We start from the raw sequence: 25130 nt of genomic DNA, 5'->3' as shown, positions 1-25130 counted from the left end.
TCTCCCCAAAGCTGGCCTGTCGTTACTCGATCCACTTCGCATAGCATTTTACCCGCAAAAACACGCGACACCTCTTCTTGACTTCGCCTGCTGACATTAAGGAACCAGTCCAGCTCCCATTCGACCCATCCGCTTGGGCCACCCCGAGTCCAAGACCTCGACGCCGCACGCCGACCTTCCGTTGCGGCGCTGCTGTTCTTCTTCACGCATCCCGCCAGCTCGACGGCGTTGATCCCCTCGCGCTGTCATGCTTCACGCGCAATATCCAATCATCAATCCGTAGGGGTCTAAACGAAGCAATTATCGATTTATTTCCGCCCTGTCCCACTCTCGCGGCCCCTCGGCTGTCACAACCCCGCCATCCTCTGCGGCAACGCCGCCGCGACACTTTGCGACTGTGCAGCCTCAACTGCTGGAGCTTGCTCCTTCGCGCCCCCGTCGTTTCTGGCTTATGACTGCCTGCCTTGGTGGAGTCCTGTCTACAGATCACAACCTTGTGCCATCTGACCCTTCCTCTCGACACCCGTCCCGCGCCGCTCTCGACCCCGTTTTCCTCCATTCTCACCTCAGGTCATGGCATCGATTCTAGCCTCACATCCAAACGACCTGAAACAGATCCTCCCCATATCTCCGGTTAGCTCCGGCGCAATGGGGAATACCCAGAACCCCTCGCCCATCGACGCATCGAATCCTTCCGGCCGTGGTCGGCAAAGAAGTCGCTCACTCGAGAATGAGGGCGCCGAGCAGGATGTCAAGGCTGAAGGCCACCATGACGGCCAAAACGGCGCGTCCTCCAACTCGGACGGCCCTGGACCGGCCAGGAAACGGAGACGAAGCCGGAAAGGTCTCGACAAGAGATTTGAGTGCACTGCTGAGGGATGTGGGAAGAGCTACTCAAGAGCAGAGCATCTGTATGTCTTGTCTCAGTGCAACACTTGGACTTGTATGCTGACAAACGATACGCAGGTACCGCCACCAGCTAAATCACAACTCGAAGCAGACCTACCACTGCAACTTCCCCAACTGCACGCGAACTTTCGTAAGAGGAGATCTGCTGAAGCGGCATATGGACAGACATGCTGCGAAAGGCTCTCAGCTCAACCAGAGGGACTCTGTAGCAGGGAATATCGCTCCGGTGATTGCTCCTGGCAATGGTGCCGGTGTTGGAGTGGGAGTTGGTGCTGGTACAAACTCGCCCGAGTTTAATCGCAACCCGGTCGATTATTCAAAGGCTCACCCCTCCAACATGCCGTATCAAACAGCCTTAGACGCGAACGGGAACCCTTACTCGCCCATGGCAAATACTCCCACCGGGATGTATCCAAATGGGCAACTACCCGACGGCCTGGGCAGCTACATGTCTCCAAACCCGGGCTATGATAACCGCACACCCCAGCTTAGCCAGCCACAGTCCCCTTCGGTGACACAGAGACAGTCAATGTCGGCCAGTAACACACCATTCAACGTCATGTCACCGATCGCAAACCAGCAGGTCTTCCCAAACCAGCAAAACAATATGGCCCAGGCCAGCACATTTGTCAGTCAGCAGAATGTGATGCCCATGAACCTGCCTCCAGCACAATATTCCAACCCCCAGAACTCGGTTACCGGTTCCTCGGCAGAGTACACGGAGCCTGGAACAACCCAGGCGAGTGAGTTGATGATGTTGGATCAGATGGCTATGCCCGCGACTGTCCCTGTCTTTGGAGAAGCTGGCGATCTCAACAAGTCACCTTACGTCGGCATGCCTGAGGACTTTATGGCATATCTCTTCAATTCGCCCGGCCAGGCCATGACCCCGGTAGTCGGCCCAAGCTACACAAAGTTAGTATCACGCAACACGAATATCTGGGATTCTTGGACTGACATGATTTCAGCTACAGTGAATTGCAAGGTAACCAGTTCAACATGTCTCTTCTCGGCACCGACAGTGCTTCGATGGGGTATTTCCCGACTGCTCCTCAGCAGGTGATGGCCGTCAATAATCTTCTGGATCAACAAGTACCAGAAGCGACAATATCCGAGGAGAAGAGCCAGGAGCTATTCGACTTTATCAGGGAGCGCTTCCATGACAACAAGCACTCTCCATCTGAACGCCAGTGGGATGATATTCTTGAGGGCGACCGCATGAACAACGACCACATGCTCAGCAAGAGGATGATGCAGGCATACATTGGCTCCTACTGGTATCACTTCAGCGACCAGATGCCTATCCTTCATAAGCCAACATTCTCTCCTGACAAGACACCAAACCTCCTTTTGCTCTCCATGATGGCTATCGGGGCTGCGTGCCTGGATCGAACGCATGGGCACAAGGTGACAAAGGCTGGCGCTCAACTCTCGAACTTCCTTGCTTGGCACTTGCGCTGGGACATCTTCATGGACGTCAGCTTCCGGCCTCCTGCGAAGCTATGGGTGTTCCAAGCTCTCATTCTTCTCGAGCTATACGAAAAGATGTACTCGTCAAGAGAACTGCACGAGAGAGCTCATATCCACCATGCTACCACCATCACTTTAATGCGGCGAGGCCGTTCCCTAATCGGAAAGTCGGCCTTGGACTCACCACCGAACCCTCGAGATGGATCCAACGGATCACGACAGTCGTCCACCTCGAGCTCGACCGGAACTGCCGACAAGTGGTGGGAGCATTGGGTTACGAACGAAGCGACCAGGCGCGCAGCCTTTGCCGCTTTTATTGTCGACTCGATTCACGCTACTATGTTTGGCCACTCGGCGGTAATGGTCGCTCACGAGATGAGACTACCCCTTCCCTGTGACGAATCCATGTGGCGGGCTGGAAGTAGCTCTGAGGTCTGGCGGATCGAGTCAAACTTGATGTCGAATGGAATCAAGCCGACCTCGTTCTTGGAAGGTCTTAAGCGAACGCTAAGCGCTCAGGAGGTACACACAACCTCATTCGGGAGAACCGTGTTGATGGCAGGCCTCTTGAGCGTGTCGTGGCACATGCATCAGCGGGATCTTCAAGTCAATGTGCTGGGCGGTGGTATTATCCAGGCTCTTGGTGGCCGAGACCGATGGCGTGCCACACTTACTCGCGCGTATGACACGTGGAAGGTTGACTTTGACAAGCATCTGGATCGCAGCGAATCTTCGGATCCCTATCGAGATGACGCCCTGAAACGAAACGAGTTCAACGTTGTGTTTGAGAGCCGTACGGTTCTGCACCACTTGGCACACATGGCCATGCATGCGGACATTGTGGATTGCCAGATGTTTGCGCGAGCGAAGCGTCTTCTTGGCCGTGCTATTGGCCCGCAAGAGTTTAACAGCGCTCAGAGGCGTATCAAGGACCACTGGGCCCATTCCGCTCGAGCAAGAGATGCGGCCTTTTATGCGCTCAAGTTCTTGTGCTCTGTGCTGGCCCCTGATCAGGTGACACCCGCACATGCAGGAGGTTACCATCTGGATGAGCCGTACGATGCGCGTGATGACGTTCTCCTGAACCGACCTTGGGTGCTGTACTTTGCGGCGCTGGTAGTCTGGAGCTACGGTTTTGCTCTTGAGGGAGCTTGTCCGGAGGTGCCGCTACCAACAAATCGCCAGGAGAAACTTCAACACATGAGAAACTACTTTATCAAGTTCGGTACCATCGAGAACCCAGGCAACTTACAGGGCAGGACGGGAATCAACGCGAATACGGCACTCCTGATGATCCTCAAGGACACTTTTGAGGGGACACGATGGGAGCTCTTGCACGAAGCGGCAACTCTGTTGAACAACTGCATCATCCTCAACCAGGGCGGGACGATACACTAAAAGGGGGTTGGGTGTGATTTGAAGGCGTGGGGACACATATACTGGGATATACGGAAATTGGCGTATGGAATCAAGAGATGGAATATATAGGACACAACAAGGGAAGGGCATGATGGATTTGAGACAAGACGTTTGATGATGAAAGCGACATGCATGTCGCGATTAGAAGGGGTGGGAGGCTTCATATGATGGGCTGCTTTTGTATTTTAGAATACCCCCAATGTCTTTACGACAGCGCGTTTCCTTTCTAGCTCCTCGGTGTTGCAGGAGAAGTACAAAACTGATGGGCGCATTCGCCATCCTCACTCATTCTGCTCTTTCAATCGTGTAGCTTGTGATATGTTGCCCGTGTCCATGATGCTTTCGATTATTCTAATAAATTAACAATGCCAATTCATTCATAGTTGTTGGTGATGAACAATTATCAAGTCGGAAACATCGACATCCGTAAGAGGTAGCTCTGCATCGTGCAGCAACTCTGACAGTTCTTCTCCGTCCATCTCGTCGTCGTCATCATCCTCTTCGTCCTCGTCGTCAGAGTTGTAAGACATGTCGGCCTCGAGATCAATCTCGGCATCCATGTCGATGAGAGCTGCATATGGGAGGAAGAGGGCGTTCGGCAGGAGGTCATCCTCCATATTGGCGACCTGATCAGCAGTTCCGACCTTCCAGAACGCCGTAGGGCCAGCGGGGCCATGGTCATCATAGTCTCTGCGCGGGGTAAGTAGCCGTTGAAGACTGGATGGGATAATGAAGACATACCTATCAAACCAGTTACCCACTACACCGCGAGCTGAGCGCACGCCACCGATCTGGACGCCTTCGCTGCGCCAGCGTTCGACGCCATGAAAGATGGAAAAGGTTGTCCAGCGGACTTCTCCCTCCCGGGTTAGACGGACGGTACCTTTCGAGGCGAATGCTCACTTGTTAGTTCTCATGCTGCTAGTCATGATGGAAGCTGGCCAAGACAGGAAACTGGAGACTTACCTCGGATGTTTGAGTTGGCGTTGTGGTCGAACGAGTCATCCAGGGACCGCGAAACGCCTTTGAAGTGCACAACTGGCAAGTCTTGTCCATCGTCCGGTCCGGGGTTCTGAATGGATGTGACCTGGAGACGGAGCATTATCAAACGAGTAGCCTCGCCGACGTCAAGGGCAGGTCGTGGCGCATGAGGAGCGACAAAATCGTGATCAGGAAAGTTGAAGGCAAAGAAGTCGCTGTAGTCGAGGAAGCAGACAATCTGGTGCCTTGTTGGTCAGTCTCGCCCAGATCATGAGATGGAAAAAGAATGAGGGGATGGGGGATGAGGGGGGTAACAAACGCGGTACCATGTGCCTGTGACGCCGTAGGGATCGCGGGCCTCGAGGGAGGTCAGGTCGCGCGGCGGAGGGACTTTGAAGCTGTCTGGCCAGGAGCCTGAGAATGGCTTGTCCCAGATCTCACCAAATATCTGAGGAACCTTGCGTCTGGGGCCGACATTGTTGCTCAGGACCACGAGGATGGCCTCGACCTTTTCCCAGTCGACACCGTCGGAGCCATCAGCCAGAAAGGGACCCCATCTGGAGTTCATGGTGTACTCGCGCATATCGTACACCTTGGAGCACGCAAACGGATAAGTCCTGTGAGAGCGCAGACGGCCAGCATTCAGAATGGGCCGCCCATGGAGGCAGTGAAGATGAGCGCTCTTCTGCTGAATGGCCCTACGGTCCGCATTTACTGACTGAGGGGCTGCAGATGCTGAGTGGTGGTGATGGTCACGAACACGCTCAAACAGAGAAGAGCGCTGGAGAAAGGCCTCTGAAGTGGTTCCATCGCGGAAAATGCGCTGCAGCAGGGCGGCGTTGCGCGAGGTTGCGTGTGTGCGGGAGGGGTTGACGGATTCATCCGAGGGAGAGGCGTTTTTGAGGAGGTGAGTGACGATGTGGTGAACAAAGTCCAGTTCGTCCCTCTGATAAGTTTCAGTAGATGTTCTTTGGTGGTCAAGATGGCTTCTGAGGGCGATGCGCTTGAATCTCACCTTGTCCGCTGCAGCTTGGCGATTACATATCGTCTCAAGTCGAACAAGATCTCGAACCTCTTGCTCCCAGTTCAGACCGGTATTATCAGTGGGTTCATCCTACATCTCATTAACCATCATCTCTGAGAGATATATCTTGAAATGCACGCACAAGCACATCCAGGTAGACCTGGCGGAACAAGTTACGGTTCCCTTTGATGAAAGCGTGCAGGGCCGAGCACACACAGGGCACTCTCAACACCAGATCAGCGGGGGGAGAAACTGCAGTATATGATGCAACACCTCTGCGGGGAGCAGAGTGAGGAGCTTGGATTCACCAGCGCCGGGCAAGGAAGTGTCGTCCATTTCAGAGGTGAGTGAAAGAAGAGGTGAACAAAGGTGAAGATGACGATATCGACGGGGTTTCTGTTGTACTCGAGTTTCTTCGGACTTAACGGAGGGGCCTTTGTTCGATAGCGGACGCCTCCACTGTTTGGTTTGCGGAGGTTAACGTTAGAGCCAAGCGGTTCGTCCGGAGCCGGAAAACGTCCATGCAGGTAGGGGTTGTGAGATGACGGCAGCGCTACCCTAGATAGACACGAGAACCGTTGAAGTTGATAATAGGATGTCTTTGACAGCGGTTATAATGCAAATAAGTTGTTCGTGAATAGTGTTTAAATAGAGTTGGTCTGGTACACGTGAATGTTCTGCAGTGTACGCGTCATAGTGCTATTCGTGGGTAATATATTTCGATGTTATCTGGGTTGCCTCATTGGGGAATCTGGAATCAACCTGCATCTCAACAACAATCTCAATAATATCTGCAATAGAGGCTTGGGATCTAAGTCCAACAGTTCACTAGACATATCAAAAGATTTTATGCAATATTATTGATAACTTTAATGACGGGCATCAAGCAGCTGTATTGAAAATGAACACCTTGCCTTTTGCCAGCTGAGAAGGTTACTATCTCACCCCTTCACGCAACCTCCCCAACATCGACCTTCAGGTGACCCTTGAGATTCTTGCCGTATGAAATCTATATCTTGGCCTTTGGCTCAGGATCGATATTCACTTTTCCATGCTCACAAACAGCCAGCAGCGAGTTATCACTCTTCTTTCTCATCGTTCCCCTCAAAGTTGCCAGTTTCTTGCCGACCTGAATGATCTCGCAATCAATGAGCACCTCCTCACCCACCGGCACCGGCCTCATGTAGGTGACGTTGAGGGTGCGGCTCACGCCCATGCCCAGCCAGAATCCAGGCCGGTTCACCAGGGCGAGCGGCAACGTGGTGCACCAGTCGAACAAAGTAGCCGCACATCCTCCGTGCAAGTTCCTGAGGCGGTTACAGTTGTCGGGTTGCACTGTGTAAGAAAAGACACATGACGGATGAGGTCCTTCGGCGTTGACGGATACTAGAGAGAGATGGGGGATGAGGGAGTGCATCCAGTCCTGGAGAGTATGTTAGACGATGGAGCATATGATGAGATGCAGGCCATTGCTTACCCCGGCTTTGAGATGACCGCTCTCATCTTTAGTGAGCTGAAGCCATGCCTTGACTTTGTCCTCAGGGCCGCCTCCCAGTATTGCCTCTCGGTGGCCCTTCATAGACTCGGCAGCCGCCTTGAGGTTCTTGTCCCGTGTATCAGACATTATGGTGAATGAGTGATAATGTGATAATGGTGAGTGAGTGATGATGGGGGAGTGTTGTTGATAGAGAGAGTGCTCCGTATTATTGCCGAATTGGGAACGGCCGAGGTAGATGAACAAGAGAAACCTTTTACCTAGGAGCTAAGAGAAATACACAGCAAATACTAACAATAAAAGCTGAAAACTACGCTTGATATAACTAACTCCCAACTGCTGATGATTACCCCTTCTAGGAAAGACGCCAGAAGTTGCCGAGGCACATCGGCCAACGTCACAGGCGCCCCCCGGCCTCCACCAACGGCAACGCGCCAAAAGGGAATAGATCGCGGTCGGAATCTGGGGTCGCTAATAATTCCTCGGGGGTCAATCCACCTCCCAACTCCACCATCATCGAGCATCATCTGCGAATCCACCACGTGCAACTCTTCAACTCGCGTGTCCCAGCTCCTCATCACCCCAATCTATCAATACCTCCAAGTCGCGCATCTATAGCAACCTCATGGAGTTCGTCACGGCCCTTCGGGGCACCTTTGACGAGCAGAAGCCGTCCCTCTTCGAGGTTCTCTCCGAGCAGCAGCTCAACGCCCTCCTCCCGCCCACCCTCCGCTACCTCCTCACCATCGCGACCCATCGACACCCGCGATATCTCCTGCGCATACTAAACTCGTTCGATGAGATCTACGCCGCCGCCATGCTGCTCGTCGAGCGCCACTACCTGCGAACCCGCGGCGGCTCCTTTACAGAACACTTTTACGGGCTCAAGCGCGAGAAGGGTCTGCATGCCGAGGTCCCCCGCGCGAGCATGTCGGCCCCTGATCTCGTGCGCGAGACTTTGAAGCTGTCCACAAAGGACGTGTGGAAGAATCTGCTCGTCCTCGTCGGTATCCCTTATCTCAAGCGGAAGCTAGACGAGAGTTACGAGGTGAATGCGCCCAGAGCCTTGCTCGGTGCGGCATACACGCGAATGCCCGATAACCCGACCCTTCGCGACCGCTTCCTGTACTACTACCGATGGTTCCTACGGAACATATACCCGAGCGTCAATGCTGGCTACTACTTTGCCATGCTGGCCTTCAACCTTGCCTACCTGTTCGACGGTAGCAAGTATCATAGCCCGCTCATGTGGCTGATAGGCACTCGTGTGCGGAGGATGACGGGCGCCGACTACAAGGCCATCGAGGCCCTGACCCAGACACCCGAGAGGGGACATAGACCTGGGTTGCGCTCATTGTTGAACCCTCGTGAGATGGGACCCCGGCTACTCTCTGGCCTGTCTCTTCTGCTGCCGACCAGCATCTTTGCGTTGAAGTTTCTAGAGTGGTGGTATCAGTCTGATTTTGCAAAGCAACTATCAAGAAAGGCTACAGAGAGTGTTGATCTCCCTCCGCCCGTGATATCCGGGCTGGGTCGCAAGGGAGGATCAGATAAGAAGAAGAGCGAAGAGACAACCAACGAGGGCGAGACGACTCCTTCAGCCGAGGATGCCCCCATTGCCACACCATCATTGCTCCCTGTTTTCACAGTCCCATTCCCAGAGGACTCGGCATTGTGCCCAATCTGCGTTGACGAGATTGTCACGCCGACAGCCTGTCAGACTGGAGTCGTCTACTGCTACACATGCATCCACAAGTGGCTGGAAGGACAACACCCGAAACAGGAGGAGTTCATGGAGGCCCACGAAGGAAAGTGGGAGAGCGGAGCAGGGAGATGCGCGGTCACTGGGAAGCGTGTGCTGGGCGGAACTGAGGGCTTAAGACGGATCATGGTATAGAGGGAGCGAGCTGCATGCGTCGAGGACGCGAATTTGGGTGGGAAAAAAAGCGTGCAATTTTCAATACCCGGGCGTCTTGGGTTGTTTCACCCTTAATTGAGGAGGCTTGATCGAGTCTCAATTCGGGTTGATATTGGAATCTAATTAAAATGAGACACCAGTACAGATGCATCAGAGGCATTATTCTATCTACACCCAAGGATTATGAAGTTATCATGAGAATCATGATGTGACAACAAGGCATTTAGAGCATTGGCTTCTACTATGAATCTCTTTGGATATTACCTCCTGTTGCCTATTTGCATGTTACTATACTGCCAAGTAGCACTTCAACCGAGATATGTGCTGCCCTTTAGTGTCTCATCTATTGACCAACCTGCTCATCCACATGCCTGGAATGTCATGTCTTAGTTAACATCCGACTCACACCCCGAACTATCAGTTAAATGTCTCACCAAGTCCTCTCCTCGAAAGATGGACGTTTCTGGTTACCTATTCTTGGCAATTGACCCAAGAAACTTGAATGCAATGTTGAGACGGAGCAGCCCGAGGTGGAATGTATGGGATGGCAAACAAAGAGGTCGGTCTACTCACGTAGCATTCTCTTTCCCATAACCTGACCATTGTGCTCAAGTCTTGGCTCAAAGAGTCTCGTGGTGTCTCATCACGGCTCATCGTCGTCAGCCTCGCAGACGTATGCATTCAGACGTTTTGCCCAGCCAGGCATCGAATTCCTCATGCGTCCATGGTGCGCTCGCCGCTCCCAGGCAAGGACGACTGAATAGGTTAAAAGAAGGCGCTGATGCCCGCCGTTGTTTTCAAATGTTGACCCTAACTATCTTCCAAACAGTTTTCTGAAGTCTCCCCTTTCCTTTTGGTCTGTTCTTCAGTTTTCTTTTGTTGTTTCATTTTGTGTGTGGCCTGATATGGCTTACTCTCTAAATACCTCCTATATTGGGGAGGAACTGTTGTATGGGTTCAACTGGCATAATGGGATGGATCTTTCCAATGGATTTGTTCAGTAAGTGCTCGTTGAGAAGAGACAACCTAACAAGCTAACGTGAGAATAGGTACCAAAGCCAGGAAGATGCCCTTGATCTTGGTCTCTATTCGGTCGAACCTTTCTCGCAAGTCGTCCGCCTAGGGGTCGACAATACCGAGAAGTACGGACTCAATGAGGGAAGACCGAGTATTCGACTCGAGAGTAAACAGGCCTTTCATCATGGTCTCTTCATCGCCGACTTTCTACACATGCCCCCGTCAGAATGTGGTACCTGGCCAGCTTGTATGTACTCAAACCAACTCTACTTGGCCTCACACTGACATCCAACAGATTGGGCTTATGGCCCCAACTGGCCTTCGGGCGGCGAGATCGACATCATTGAAGGCGCCAACCTTGCTTACACCAACACAATATCTGGCCATACTGCCGAGGGTTGTCAACTAGACCCTGCAGACGAGGACCTCTTTTCAGGTGAACGACGAAATCTGGACTGCTTTGTCGGTACAGACAACATTGGATGCGGCTTCAACCCACCTTCGAGTGACACTTCGTCCTATGGCGATGGCTTCAATGCTGCTAATGGAGGAGTCTACGCTATGGAATGGGACTCTGAGTACATCAAGATCTGGCATTTCCCGCGCGGCGCCATCCCTGCCGATATTGAAGCCAAGAGACCTGATCCCAAGAAATGGGGACTTCCACAGGCTCTCTTTGGAGGGAGGAAGTGCAATGTCGACGATTTTTACCATGACATGAACATCGTTCTCAATATTGTGAGTTTCTACTTGGAAGAGAGTTGTTGATGAGGCTGAGCTGACCCTGTTAGAACTTTTGTGGCGACTATGGTGAGGGAACCTGGCAGAGCTTTGAGACGTGTAGAGCTCTGGCACCTACCTGTAGAGAATATGTCGCCAACAACCCCGAGGCTTTTGAGAACACGTGAGTTGAACAGTCTGATTTGTGGTGTATGATGCTGACAACTATAGGTACTGGGATGTCGCCTATATCGATGTGTACTCACGCGATGAGACTATCCCACCGGTTCTCCCTTCTAGCGAAGAGTCATCGGATGACATCTCGCCAACTACTCCTGTCGCCGCCCCCAGCAATCCCAACGAACCTAATGAACCTAACGAACCCAACCCCAGCGAACCCAACGGACCTAACCCCAGCGGTCCCGACACGCCTGGTTCGGCCAATCCCTCTAGCTCAACTCGTCGGACCATGTTCTCGAACCAGACAACATCAGGAGAATCGACCTCTACCATGACCAAGACCATGACGACTCACTCAACTATCATGGTCACTATCCCCGGGCAGGGAACCAGCAGCCCGACTGTCAGCCCTCTGCCTGTGGTAGGCGGCGGTAGCTCAGTCAACCCTGACCGTATCGACAACTATTCATACATTGGCTGCTTTGGCTCAAGAACTGGTTTCTTAACCTTTGACGAAACAGCCCAGAGCGCTGATATGACCATTCAGAGCTGTATTCAGGCCTGTGGTGGTACAACATATATCGGCGTCTACGAAGAGTAAGTTTTTAGCCCCTTACGTGTAAAGATGAATGCTAACAACAGTAGAACTTGCTACTGCGCTGATAGACTCGACGCCAACACCCGTGCTGTCGCCGACGAGAGTGACTGTGATGTGCCATGTCCTGGCAACGACAAGCAGCTCTGCGGTGGTCTCGCTGCTAGAAGCACCAGTAACTCCCGTCGTTGGATGCCTGCCCGTCGAGATGCTCCCAGCAGTGTTCTCCTCACCGTTTACGCCTCTCTCGCGGACACGGAGACGCCTGAGCCACCGCCCGGCATGGGAGCATCTCGCCCATCTACGTCCAGTGGTCGAGTTGATCTGAATGATTCAGATAACCAAGCTGGGGAGACTGGTTCTGATGGTCAGCCTACTGCGGTTGTCACTGATGACGTGACGGAGGTTGTGGTTGTAACGAATACCCTCGCTGACTCTACCGTCACTCGTGTCATCACTCAACTCGGCCCCTCTGAAGTGACGACAGTCACTAGAGCTGTCGGGAACTTGGCTCAACCTAACGCAAACACCCGGGTTCAAGTCATTGTCGAGCCTGATGCTTCCGGAGCAACCACCCTAACCCGGACGATCACTGAGTTCGGTCTCCCTGGAGCGGCTAACTTCCCTACCAACGGCATCGCTCAGCTCGAGATTCCTGGAGCAACAACCGTTACTCGAGTCCTTGGAGATCCTAGTCGCTCTGGCATGGGAGCTGTGTTTCCTGTCATGGCCGACCTAGAGCGTCCCGGTGTCAGAACTACAGTCACGTACTTTACCGTCTTCCCTTCGGATCCTGCCGCGCTTGTCCCGCAAGAGAGCGTCGTAACCTTGTTGTACGAAGACTGCGATTGTGAGACACCCAAGTTAATGGAACCGCCCATGGAGACAAAGGTCGTCGAGTGCGATGGTTGCGGTGCTAATGGCGAGAGCGCTGTCACCTTGACTGTTCCCATCACAGTCTCTGTTACTGTGCCGGCGAGGGGAAGCAGTACTGGTCAGGCCCAGCCAAATGGTGGCGAGTCTCAACAAGATCAGTCTGGAAATGGAGAGGAGAGCCAGGGAGAATCTTCCCAAAGTCCATCCGATCAGGCCCAATCTGATCAGAGCCAATCTAGTCAGGGGCAATCTGGCCAAGGAGAATTTCCCCAGATCCAATCCAAGCAAGGACAGTCTGGTCAAGGACAACCTAATGGACAGTCTGATGGAAAATCTGGCCAGGAGCAGCCTGATCAGCCACGGCCTGGCCAAGGACAGACTGATGAAGAGGAACCTGCTCAAGTACAGTCCACCCAAGGGCAGTCTAGCCAGGAACAGCCTGACCGAGATCAATCCGACCAGGAACAATCCAATCAAGGACAACCTGATGAGCAGTCGGATCAGGGCCAATCTGGTCAACAGCAGCCTGGTCAAGGACAGTCTGGACAGGATCAGTCTAATCAGGGGCAGCCTGATCAACAGCAACCCCAGCCGACCCAGCCTAATCAGGTTCAAGCACCTGATGAAATCACCACCGTCCTGACCTCATACCAGACCATCCAGGTGGTAACCGAGGAAACTTTGGACAACAATCTCGTGGTAACGAGGACGAAAAAGCAGACCATCGTTGTTGTTATTCGGCCCTCGGACAGTGCCGATTCACAGATCGACTCTCCTGAAAACACCAGTGCCATCCCAGATATTGTTCCCGCGCAGCCTACAGCACCCGATCAGCCTATCATTCCAACGGAGCCTGCAAACGCGGGTGCAGCAACACCCAGTGCTGCTGGAACGCCGCGAGCGCCGGATCAACCCGTGGTTGTTGGTGAGGCGTGGAGCGCGACCAAGGGCCTCAAGACGAGAACCGTGTTGTCTGTGGTTGTGGCCCTGTCATTCGCGATGCTGCTGTGATGAAACTGTCATGACTGTTTGTCAAACCATTTCATTTCCTTTGTTTGGTTTTCTTTGATGTCTCTTCGTGAGATGTAATGGGTGATAACGTTGAGAGGCGGGCATCGGTAAGGCAGGTATACCCTTTGCAAACATTTTCTTTCCTTTGTCTTGGTTACGTTACGAAGTACTGGAACACTACACATAAATCTTAATGCAAAGACGAGATATTGATGCTTTCCCCACCATAATGCTTGGTGATCATGTTATGATGTGGCTACGACGGGACCTTCTATACAAATACACGAGCTTGCCTTGGCTTTTAAATGTCAACAACAACGGCTCGGTTCTTTAACTTGCCCGAGTTTCCATACATCTGAGCTGCGTTGACCATCAGGCTGCCATTGTTGCTCCCGGGTCCAGACATGAGCCATTTCCAAGCTACACTGTGAAGGCCGCGAATCACGAGACGGAGGATATCAAGCCACGCTTCGTTGGGGATAAAGTCCCGAATGAGACCGCGGCGGGGACGTGACATGAGGCGCTCATAGGTCTCCTGGAGATCATCAAAGTAGACAGACTCTTTACCATGGCCCCAGTGAACGTGGCCAAAGACGTGGAGACGGGGCTTTACGCGCCATACCTCGCGAAGGAGATGACTGTCGCCGAGACCAAGATCGCGGTGATGTTTCTGAGAGCGGTGTAAGTTGAAGTTGACGGGAGAGAGTCGTCATGAGAGAGATGGCGAGAAAACTTACTGGAGGACAGTGGGTGATGAGAATATCCGTTTGAGGGGGAACTTTGCTGAGCCAAGGTTGAGTTTCATCGGTGTATTGAAAGCTAGAGGAGTCAGCGTCTGAGTGTAAAATCGCAGATACAGTGGTTGGTGGACTCACGCAAACTCCTTGGGGCCGATGTTTGGAATATCTGGGACTCCAAAGATGGAAATAGTGCGGCCCTTGATCTTTTGCACGGTCAATGCGCTCTCAAGATAGATCAATCCATCCAGGTCAGGCTTGGCACCCGAGCGAACATCCTCTTCGGGTCGGCTCTTGGGGTCAAACCAGCTGTCGTGGTTACCTGCGACGACGACCTTGACAGGGTGCGGCTGCGCGCGGAGCCAATTGAGCTGCTTCTGGATGTCGGCGACGGTGCCGGCGTTGGTGAGGTCGCCAGCATGGATGAGGACGTCGCCCCTGGGAATATCGACGGTGAGGTCATGCGTGTCTGAGATGCACACAACACGGATGGCGGGCTTGTCTCGGGGTGGATGAAAGGGACGACCACGAAGGAGGAGGACCAGCTGGTAGAAGAGAAAAGAGAGGTATGTAAGAGGCGATGAGAGGAGGTGGTCAATGAGCGTCATGGGCTCCCACTGGTTGCGTCGCCTGAGGCGAAGACAGGTGAGGAGACCCATGATGGCAATACTGTAGGATTGGAGATGAGCCTCCGACGAGGGTATGAGCGTGAAGTGCGTCAATTGAGCGAGCGTCTAATTGCGAGTCGGCAGGAGTAAAGAATCGAGGTGATGCTGAGTGAGATGGAGCTTCAGGGAATGATGGAGCTTGGTCGTGGTGGTGACGACGGGGTACTGAGCCTCTAGCGTCACTGCGGGGCGCTCCCAGGGTGACATTTAGGGGGGCCTCTGCTGGTGGCCAAGCGATCCATTGGAACACGCCGTATTACGGAGTATTTAGCGAGGAATCCACTGGGTGAGAGGACAGTTGAGACGAGGATGTGGTATTTATGTAAGTATGAGAGCCATGATGAGAGGGTAGAACAAGAGTGAGTCTTTCATCTTGAGTATGTGAATATCACATGTTGCGTCTGTTAGCATGAGATGGTTTGAATGTCACGGTCACTGATCAGCAGCCTGGCTCTATAATAAGCTGCACTCACCTGCAACTGTAACGGCCAGCGGAGATATTAACAGCAACTATAGTATCTATCAATAATCATAACAAAAATGAGGCCTCATCTTATACAGCAGCTGAATATCTGCATCAATTCTGATACATCATGACCTCTCACTTGAACCCATGTCCAGCTGAAAGCACGGACCCTCCCTAGCTCTTGCCCTAAGATCGGATGGTGACGTCGCCTCCCGCGCCAATCTTCCCACTTTCATGTTCCCCTCTGCTATTTCAAGACTCCAAGAGCCAAGCTCTTGCTCTTGAGCTGCTTTGAAGCTTGTTTCTCCAAATCTTGGATCCTGTTGGAGCGTCATCGACCGTATCCTGTTTCCCCCTCTTTTCCCTCTGTCGATAACCTCCTCCTCTTCTTTCTCCTCTGAATAGCTCAGCTTCAACATCTCCCTCGCATGAGCATCTCCTACGAACCATGTCCAATCTAAAGGACTTTAGCCACCCCGGCAGCGGCCACGAAAGCAACTTTAGGTTTGTCCACGAGAGTCAACATTCTATCAATCCCAGCTGACAGCTCCAGCGTCGACTTTGTAATTCACTACAAGGTCCCTGCCGCAGGTAATTCCTCTCCCGCCATTCTCCCTTGCCAAAGACTCCTCCGATAACCAATGACCCCTCCACAGAGCGCGACGAAGCTGAAGCGGGCTTTGTGCAACTCATCCAAGCCCTCACCGCCGTCGGCCTAGCTACCGAAGTTCGCCATGGAGAAAACGAATCCCTCCTCGTCTTTGTCAAAGTCGCATCTCCCGACCTCTTCGCGAAGCAGGTCTACCGCGCTCGCCTCGGCGACTGGCTTCACGGCGTCCGCGTCTCGGCCCCCCCTAATGATATCGCACAGGCCCTGCAAGATGAGCCCGTCATCGAGGCCGAGCGTCTGCGCTTGATCTACCTCATGATCACCAAGCCCCGTAACGAGGGCGGCGCCGGAGTTACGCCCACCAACGCCAAGTGGAAGCACGTCGATTCCATCTTTCCCCTTCACAGTCATTCCTTCAACAAGGAATGGATCAAGAAATGGAGTAGCAAGTATACTCTGGAACAGACCGATATCGACAACATCCGAGACAAGTTTGGCGAGAGCGTCGCCTTCTACTTTGCCTTCCTGCGGTCCTACTTCCGATTCCTCGTCATCCCGTCCGCTTTTGGATTTGGTGCTTGGTTGCTTCTGGGCCAATTCTCATACCTCTACGCCCTTCTATGCGGCCTCTGGTCTGTAGTCTTCTTTGAGTACTGGAAGAAGCAAGAAGTCGATCTTGCCGTCCAGTGGGGCGTCCGAGGAGTCTCCAACATTCAACGGTCCAGACCCGAATTTGAGTGGGAGCACGAGGCTGAGGACCCCATCACTGGCGAGCCTGTCAAGGTCTACCCGCCTATGAAGCGAGTCAAGACCCAGTTGCTCCAGATCCCCTTCGCTCTGGCCTGTGTCATTGCCTTGGGTGCCCTCATCGTGACCTGCAACTCTCTCGAGGTGTTCATCAATGAGGTTTATAGTGGCCCAGGCAAGCAGTATCTCGTAAGTATCAGTCATCTCACCTCTGAGAGCGCCACTGACCCCGTTAGGGATTTCTGCCTACCATCTTCCTCGTTATTGGAACCCCAACTATCTCGAGCGTCCTCATGGGAGCTGCTGAGAAGTTGAACGCCATGGAAAACTATGCAACTGTAGATGGTAGGGACTCGTCTTGTCTCTGGATACGCAGTTGAGCTGACCAATGCTAGCCCACGATGCTGCTCTCATCCAGAAGCAGTTTGTGCTCAACTTCATGACTTCTTACATGGCCTTGTTCTTCACGGCCTTTGTCTACATTCCGTTTGGACATATCCTGCATCCCTTCCTCAACTTCTGGAGAGCGACCGCCCAGACCCTCACCTTTAGCGAGAAGGAGTTGCCAACACGGGAGTTTCAGATCAACCCTGCTCGAATTAGTAACCAGATGTTCTACTTCACCGTGACAGCCCAGATCGTCAACTTTGCGACCGAGGTTGTGGTGCCCTACATCAAGCAACAAGCATTCCAAAAGGCCAAGCAGCTCAAGTCCGGGTCAAAGGTGCAGGAGGACCACGAGGAGGAGGCCGAATTCCTTGAGCGTGTCCGTAAAGAGTGCACTCTGGAGGAGTACGACGTCTCAGGAGATTACCGTGAGATGGTGATGCAGTTTGGTAAGCTTACGTTATTGAGGATACATGATGCCGCTGTTCTGACTTGCGTGAAGGATACGTCGCCATGTTCTCGGTTGCTTGGCCATTGGCGGCCTGCTGCTTCCTTGTCAACAACTGGGTTGAGTTGCGATCAGACGCACTCAAGATCGCCATCAGCAGCCGGCGTCCCATCCCCTGGCGGACCGACTCGATTGGCCCCTGGTTGACGGCCCTGAGCTTCCTCTCCTGGTTAGGCAGTATCACAAGCTCGGCTATTGTGTACCTCTGCAGCAACTCCAAGAACGGCACCCAAGGCGAGCCGTCTCCCCTGAAGGCGTGGGGTCTGCTACTGAGCATTCTGTTTGCGGAGCACTTTTACCTGGTTGTCCAGCTGGCGGTCCGCTTTGTGCTCAGCAAACTTGATAGCCCCGGGCTGCAGAAGGAGCGCAAGGAACGATTCCAGATGAAGAAGCGACTGCTCGAAGAGAACTTGGGACAAGACGCGGCTGAAGAGGCTGCGGCACCCGGTATTGAGCATAGCGAGAAGATCACTCGTGAAGCCCTGGAGGAGGAGGCCCGACAGGCGTCGATCCGGGGCCATGGAACTCCTGAAGAGATGTAGGTTTGACTCTAGGCCCATGTATTTCGGTGTACTGACAGGAAGGTGCAGGTTCTGGCAACGCCAACGGGGTATGCAGGAGACAATTGAGGTTGGGCGAAGAATGATTGAGCAGCAAGTAAGTATCTACCCATGCTCAGTACAAGGGTTGAAAAGGCTAACGATGGTGGTAACAGCTTGCTGCCGGCCAAAACGGAAAGAAAAGCGCTTCCGCTGTTCCAAGCGAGAAGGCCTCGTGAAACATTTGATGTGAGGCAACGGGGCAGGAGTTGACACGATGTTGAGTAAGGGTCGACATTGGTTGAGGAGCGACGGGGTTGGGATGGCGACTTGGTGGCATATGGATGGTTACGAGGTTATGATTGGCTTGAACTTTGGGTACTTTCCTGGAATTGAGTTTTGTGCGGTTCGAGATTGAAACCCCTTGAAAGACAGGATATTATCGACCAATATTTGAAAAGATGGTGCTTGATCTCGGTCAACAAGAGAGCAAAGGCGGGAGATACGTACCTTATTTCGTCGACAAAGAGATGCACCAGCCTCATGCGTCATGGGTAACCTTCTAGAACGCCCCGTCGACCCTAATCAAGAGGAGGGCGTGCTAAGACTGCCTCGCGATCTGGCCTTGGGGGCTTGCTTGGCTTGCTTGGCTCACGGGGACACCCTCCCGCCCGACAAGAGCCACAACCGTCTGAGGCAGGCGTGCCAGCAGCCAAGGCAGTCATTGATATGGTGGGCGACACGTCAATGTTCTGGCTGCTCTTGGTTAGGTGAATATGCAGTCGTTGAAAGATGCCGCTGCAGCAGGGCGGAGGCTGTGTCGCCCGCTTTGCATGTGGAGGGAAGGGCAGAATCAAGTAGCGGCTGCAAAAGCGTTGTAGATCAGAGGCATACAGTAACTAACGGTGTGCGTTATCATGCCGAGGCATGGAATGTGTAAAAAAGGCAAGTCCAGGTTTCTGCGATCGACGTCTTGGGTTGCGTTTGCCAGGCTCCCCCCTGATGGTAAATGTTTCGTGTTCCTGGTCGCAGCAAAGGATTCGACGTTTTGATTTGGTCGTCTTTCAGCTGATCGTGATAGAGACATGAAGAGATAAACATGTCTGAGAGGTTGAAATCCCTCCAGGCAACCGTAGGATCGTCGGACCCCATTGATCAATCAGACTGCTGCTGCCTGTTTATAAAGACTATCGTCAGGCGCCCGCCCGTTGATTAAGGGCAAAAAGTGATCTGCGCTGTCAAGACCCGATTCGCGAGGTTGCTTTTCCTGCCCTACAGTTTATTTACCCCATGATTTGGTCCACTGGATGGATGGATCGTCAAGAGGGCCTGGCCTGGTTTGCAGAAAAACCCGACGACATGGACCCTAACTAACTGACAAGCGTCAGACATCATCTTGAGGGTATTTTTTTTTATGATGTGAGAAATCTTGGTCCTTTTGATACGCATCTTCTGCTGTTGCTGGCTGACTCGAGACTCTTACTACATGCATCTCTGTACTTCCCAAATCTCACATCTCGCAGACTCTGCTCTCGTCAGGCAAGACAATGAATGCCGTGGCAACCAGAAGAAAGAAACACTCCTCCCCCACTGGGATCAACCAAGGGTGTCAAACGCCAAGTCAGGGGCAACTGTGTCGCAGGGTCCAGTTCAAAGTTGCATCCGTAGATGGGAGTGGTAATGAACTGAACGGTGGGCTTGACCAGAAAGAGGTCTCGGTCAGACGTCTAACCATGCACCATTGCCCAGATCATCGACCGAGCCCAGGCGTCGATAAAACGGTGCGAGTTGCCTACATCGTCCGTTGGTTCGTTTCGTCTGGAAGAGTAATGGTAGTGAATAGTGTAAGATCCCCGTCTTCAAAGTCCAATCCGTTGCGCACATCTACCACACGTGCCCGGCGGCAAGTGGGGCACCTACGATTCAGCCGTTCCGCCTTGTCGTGATTTTGCTGGGGTCATGGCCCGCTAGCTAATCAGTTCAGTCTGCATCTGAATCTCTAGCAGGTAATTCCTTTCTCCATGAGTGGGAACTTGGGTGTCAAAGCTCTAAAGGTCCTCCGGGGCCCGGAGACCGGCCGGCCAATCGTCCGTCGTCGTCGCACACGCACCCTCATGCGACATGACACGCCCCCCATCCCATGAGAGCGACCTACCATGGATGGCACAGGCGCGGGGTTTGGACTTGTACTGACATCCATCTGGAAACGGCCTCTTCCTCAGCTTGCCCATGTGCGGGTTTGCCCTGGTGAGAGCCCCGGCGAGTGCCCTGGCGTAGTTACCGTTCGGTGGAGTTGAACTCCGACAAGATGGGAGAACCCATGGCTTTGCCTTGCCTCCCCCTTGCTCCTTATTGGAGCTCTTCCTTTCCTTCTTCTTCCTTCTTCCTAATCTCGATCCTAGCCTAGTCGTAGGTAGTCCTGCAGAAGCCCATACCATACCGTTGGCTTCCGGGCCCGCTTGCTGCCTCTACGTCCTACCCAGGCACCCTTGACGCCTCGTTTATTTCCCTTTTCCATCTCTCTGTCGTGTGATGGTGCCCCCTCTTAGTCTCTTGTTCCCTGTCTGGCGCCCCTCATCCTCTGTCCTCTTATTGACTTACACGCCCGCACACACCCCGTTTGCGACCGTGATCCTTTCAACACCACATCCTCTCCCTCAGCCGTTACGAGTCCCATAACGAGTCTTGCTCTCCTCAAGCTCGCCATGGATGACGTCGCCGACCTCGTTGTCACGCCTTTTCGTGACATTGTCGACAAGGGCCGCACAGCTGTCGAGAATGCCGGCGACGACAAGGTCATGGTCAAGGCCGCTCAGAGCCTCGTCAAGGAAGGCGAGCGAGCCCTCAAGAGAATCGAGCCTCTTTGTCGTAAGCACCTTGACGAATACGGCTCCAATTTCCTCGACGCACTCAAGGAGAATGGTGAGTTATCCCTAGTTTGTGTTTGTCGTTGGGTTGACTGACTATAGTAGACGACATCGCTACCTTTCGTTCAGATTTGACCGAACTGCTGTGGGAGTTTGACGACTATATCGAGCTCGAAGACTTCGAACCTGAAAAGTTTGCCGAGCTGCAAGGCCTTTCGCGAAAGGCGGCCCCCAAGATCTATGACATCCTAATGCGCATGAAGCTTGAGGTGCCTATCGACCATGATACCCGCTCCATCATGACACGCCTTTCCGGCCCGCAATCACGTCCAATCTCTCCAGACGCTCCTCCAATCCCACCACTATTTCCATTCTCCGACATGAGAAAGGATTCAGCTTCTCCTGCCAGCGTCCAACGCAGCGCTCCCGAGTCTGTCGCCGACTCCCGTTCCGTCCATGACCCCCCAACCGTCGAAGCAGCTACAGCCCAGCTACGACACCTAATGCAGACGCAATCCGGACCGGACGAGGGTCTCTATGCCAATATTCCAGAGTCACTCAAGCCCGGGCCTCCGCAGGGGCCGCCACCCATGGAGCCGCCTCCAAGACCTCCCTCAGCGAACCCGTGGGACGTCAAGACTCCGCCGCAACACCGGGAGCAACGCTTCCCAGACGACTTTTCGTTCGAGAGGAGGGCACCTGTGGCACCGGTCGAATCCCCAATCGAGCCGATTTCGCCGCCTCTCAGCCCGCAGCGGGCTAGAGAGTCCCCGACATCTCGACCACGACCTCTATACATGGGTTCAGACCGTTCATCTCAAATCAGCAACGATTCGAGACTCAGCCCAACAGGTGCTGAGCCCTCTTCGTATGAGAGGACTTATAGCATCTTCCCTACTCCTCGCGGCCGATATTCAAACTCCAACTCCATCATGTCCACTTCCATTCCCGAGGATGTCGCGTCGGATAGATCTAGCGCAGGTTACATCGCTCAACTATCATCGAGGCTTCCCCCACCTCGAACCCATTCGCTGCCAAAGTCTCGTCCAGAGTCTGTCGAGACCAACCAAAGCTCCGTCTTTGACCCTGCCAGAACCGACGGAGTCAACACCCCCCTTACAGAGCACCGAGGGTCTGCCGTTTCGGCTGCCGACTCGAGCCCAACTCTCGGTTCTTCTGAATTAAGCACTCTCCCGCTCAAAGCTCCTCCGGTGAACAACTACCAAGGCATGGTTGAGCTGCCTCAGGTCGTGCGGATGCCTGAAATCGACAATCTTCCTATCCCTGTCGAGACTGAGACACCTACGCCCGAGCACCCTCCAAACCCGTTTGCCGTTGATTGCAAACTCAATCCTCAGAGTTCATTCTATACCCACAAGGGGTTCTGCGATGGCGCAAAGGAGATTCTGAATGGAGGAGCCGGTGTCAAGAAGACGGTAAAGGCTGTATGTCTGCCTCCCCTTTCCTCGGATATCACATACTGACCAATGCAGGGCTTCGCTTCTGCTGCTTCGATTGCAAAGTGTGTCAAGTGTCACTTTGAACTTGACTTTAACGAAATTGACTTGGACGTCAACAAAGCAGGTATGTTACTGAATAATGACTTGACATTGCTCAAATGTTAACTTTCTCACAGCACGCGGCAACTTTATCAAGAATGGCATTGGTTACCGTATCCGGTTCCTCCAGAAGAGCCATCTGCCGACACGACGCTCTGACGATGTCATGTATGGATGCATCTTTTGCATTCACCAAGGCAGAACTCTTCACGCCAGTGATGCCACAGTCTTTGTGTCCCAAAAAGCCCTGTTTGCTCACTTGGCTCGTCACCCAAGACCTCTGCCAGCCGTTCCTGGATTCACTGTCATTGAAGAGGCCGAAGTGCCAGATCGATATCGAAATGACTATGACCTCCACTTCAAGAGCCCTGTCGAGACACATCCCGTGGTGGAAAAGTCGAACGAAATCTGCAACATGCCTACGGCTACGTCTAAGGAGGCGGCACGTAGGATGTACGGTCAGAGACTCTTGTATGATCGGACGCCAGCGCTCGAGATGGTGCAAGGCGCGAGAATCACCGGCATCGAATGGCCAGCAAAATACCTGGGCGAGTGGTGCATGGGCTATCATGATGCTGTCTACGCCTCTGTGCCGTTTGAGATAATGAGGCTCGACCCTCCATCCCCTGAGAATATCAAGATGGATGGGACTAGTCCAACCCAAGTCACGGCGAGGTGGAGGTTCAACGTCAAGGACAAGACAAAGGGTGATTGGCTCAAGTTTGAGAAGGATGAGGTCATCACCAATATCAGCTGTAAGTTTCCTGCCCAAAGACTGATCCCGGTATATATACCCCCATACCTTCAAAGCACACTCGACCCCCTTCCCTTTATCGACATCTGTGACCGGCCGACCGGACCTACCACAGCCGGGTCCGGGTCCGGGTCCGGGGCACCGCATGTGTATCATTTGACAACCGCTAACCTCAACACAGATCCGTATCAGGAGTTTTGGTGCTGGTCTGGAACGAACCAGAAAGGCAAATGGGGAATATTCCCACAAGCCTTTATCGATATTGGTACGCTGAGAGACTTTGGCGTTGGCTCCGATAGAGCAAGCGTCATTAGTAGCGAGAAGAACAAGCCCACAGGCGGTGTCTTGTCCCGATTCTCAACTCGCAAGTCGGGGCGATCTGGGAGAAGAAGCAGCGTAGCAGGCTCGGTGGGAAGTAACGAGATACTACCCCCTCCGACACCAGTCCCCGGCATGTACGGACGTGAGTGACTGAATCAGGGAGGATATAACGGATGATGGGACACGGGTAATGACGAACCACGCTTGAGTGGTCGTATGGATGGATGGGCGTCGGGAATAACTGGTCGATATACCCCAAAGGTCTTGGTTTCCTTTGTTTTTTTCCCCTTTGCTGCATATCTTTTCACCTTGTATATTTTGTCAGGTTACCAAGCATCAGGCATCAAGGACTTGACAACTGACAGTGTAGAATAGTAATTGAGCCATATCTGTATGGCTTTGACGATGCTTGTGTTCCTTTTGGTTTGCGTTATGCTGATGATCACCACCCTACATAACAACGCAGAATAGCTATATAGGTATGTTGCGAGGCTGCCTACGATGAATCCAAAGACAGGCCAGGCTCAACTTTTCTTATCCAAGGACGTGTTTATGTTGCCTGGTATTATGTCCATAGATGATGCATGTTAGAGTAAGGCAAAGGCTAAGGTGTTTAAGTTCTGAGTTTTCCACGTCAAGACCTAACCCCTATCTTCAATACAGTGAAACCCTCAAGCGATATGGAGTGTCCTATGGTATTGCAGGGTGACTTGCTATGGCCCGAGTGTCTATTGCATCCTCTTAATCTTTCGCCTTACCAGAACAGTCCTCAACCCTATGAGGGCAGCGATCCGCGAGGCAACTGAGATCAAAGTTGCCGCTTCAAGGTCACAATCACCAAGTATAATCCAACAACAGACACATCCATCTTGAGTCCAACCCCAAGCCAACAACCCATCAAGTCACGGAGAGAACAAATTCGGAGAAAAAAAAAAGGCCAAGTCTATTATTACTCCCTGTAATAGCCATCCATCCATGTTGAATCGCTCGCCTGACTCCTAGGCTATCCCTTCCCTCTGCGAAACGCCAACCCAACCCCCATCCAGGTCAGCTTCGCCAGGAAGCAAGCCTCAGGTGCAAAAAGAACAAGCAAGCAAAACCCTTCGCTAGTCGAACGCTTCCATTTCCATCCATATGAACCCAACCAGACATGCCAAAATGCATGATGAAATCAACTCGAAATCTTTAAATCATGAACAATGAAAAACAAAAACGAAAAAAGAAACGAGGTCTGTGTATCCACTTCCCTCTCGAGGCAGGGCCGCAGCCTCTTCCAAATCTCGTGCGTGCTCAAGGCGCACCTCCATGGGGGTATCATTCGACGTCTCTGGTAGGAAATAGTGGTGATGGTA

The 25130-nt window shown here is 52.9% G+C and overlaps 8 protein-coding genes across 8 annotated transcripts; 5 read left to right on the top strand and 3 right to left on the bottom strand.

Annotated features, from left to right (window-relative positions):
* Positions 1-648: 648 nt before the first annotated feature.
* MRS44_006351 (uncharacterized protein) lies at positions 649-3777 on the top strand (the record flags this gene model as incomplete). Its single annotated transcript, XM_046268032.2, has 3 exons — positions 649-911; positions 967-1824; positions 1878-3777. 3 exons carry the CDS (start codon positions 649-651, stop codon positions 3775-3777), a joined length of 3021 nt encoding a protein of 1006 aa, XP_046140055.2.
* Positions 3778-4175: 398 nt separating this feature from the next.
* On the bottom strand, positions 4176-6139 carry MRS44_006350 (uncharacterized protein; the record flags this gene model as incomplete). Its single annotated transcript, XM_065621730.1, has 6 exons — positions 4176-4488; positions 4540-4681; positions 4765-5024; positions 5106-5893; positions 5946-5963; positions 6077-6139. The coding sequence occupies 6 exons, from the start codon at positions 6137-6139 to the stop codon at positions 4176-4178; spliced, it is 1584 nt and encodes a 527-aa protein (XP_065477802.1).
* A 673-nt stretch (positions 6140-6812) lies between these two features.
* On the bottom strand, positions 6813-7427 carry MRS44_006349 (uncharacterized protein; the record flags this gene model as incomplete). The annotated part of the gene is made up of 2 exons (XM_046274626.2): positions 6813-7226; positions 7281-7427. The coding sequence occupies 2 exons, from the start codon at positions 7425-7427 to the stop codon at positions 6813-6815; spliced, it is 561 nt and encodes a 186-aa protein (XP_046140057.1).
* Positions 7428-7923: 496 nt separating this feature from the next.
* Positions 7924-9195, top strand: MRS44_006348 (uncharacterized protein; the record flags this gene model as incomplete). The annotated part of the gene is made up of 1 exon (XM_046274627.2): positions 7924-9195. The coding sequence occupies one exon, from the start codon at positions 7924-7926 to the stop codon at positions 9193-9195; it is 1272 nt and encodes a 423-aa protein (XP_046140058.1).
* A 926-nt stretch (positions 9196-10121) lies between these two features.
* MRS44_006347 (uncharacterized protein) lies at positions 10122-13615 on the top strand (the record flags this gene model as incomplete). Its single annotated transcript, XM_046281883.2, has 6 exons — positions 10122-10216; positions 10266-10480; positions 10529-10971; positions 11025-11137; positions 11185-11730; positions 11800-13615. 6 exons carry the CDS (start codon positions 10122-10124, stop codon positions 13613-13615), a joined length of 3228 nt encoding a protein of 1075 aa, XP_046140059.1.
* A 301-nt stretch (positions 13616-13916) lies between these two features.
* On the bottom strand, positions 13917-15011 carry MRS44_006346 (uncharacterized protein; the record flags this gene model as incomplete). Its single annotated transcript, XM_046268036.2, has 3 exons — positions 13917-14285; positions 14353-14434; positions 14491-15011. 3 exons carry the CDS (start codon positions 15009-15011, stop codon positions 13917-13919), a joined length of 972 nt encoding a protein of 323 aa, XP_046140060.1.
* Positions 15012-15934: 923 nt separating this feature from the next.
* Positions 15935-18516, top strand: MRS44_006345 (uncharacterized protein; the record flags this gene model as incomplete). Its single annotated transcript, XM_046268037.2, has 8 exons — positions 15935-15990; positions 16040-16077; positions 16143-17032; positions 17080-17188; positions 17239-17679; positions 17733-18276; positions 18329-18395; positions 18454-18516. 8 exons carry the CDS (start codon positions 15935-15937, stop codon positions 18514-18516), a joined length of 2208 nt encoding a protein of 735 aa, XP_046140061.1.
* Positions 18517-20982: 2466 nt separating this feature from the next.
* On the top strand, positions 20983-23928 carry MRS44_006344 (uncharacterized protein; the record flags this gene model as incomplete). Its single annotated transcript, XM_046268044.2, has 5 exons — positions 20983-21199; positions 21250-22589; positions 22638-22728; positions 22781-23458; positions 23639-23928. The coding sequence occupies 5 exons, from the start codon at positions 20983-20985 to the stop codon at positions 23926-23928; spliced, it is 2616 nt and encodes an 871-aa protein (XP_046140062.2).
* Positions 23929-25130: the final 1202 nt, after the last annotated feature.

This window comes from Fusarium solani, assembly GCF_023522795.1.
Source record: "Fusarium solani strain SB1 chromosome Unknown bctg00000003_1, whole genome shotgun sequence".
NCBI lineage: Eukaryota > Fungi > Ascomycota > Sordariomycetes > Hypocreales > Nectriaceae > Fusarium > Fusarium solani.
This window is presented reverse-complemented; position numbering and strand designations above follow the sequence as displayed.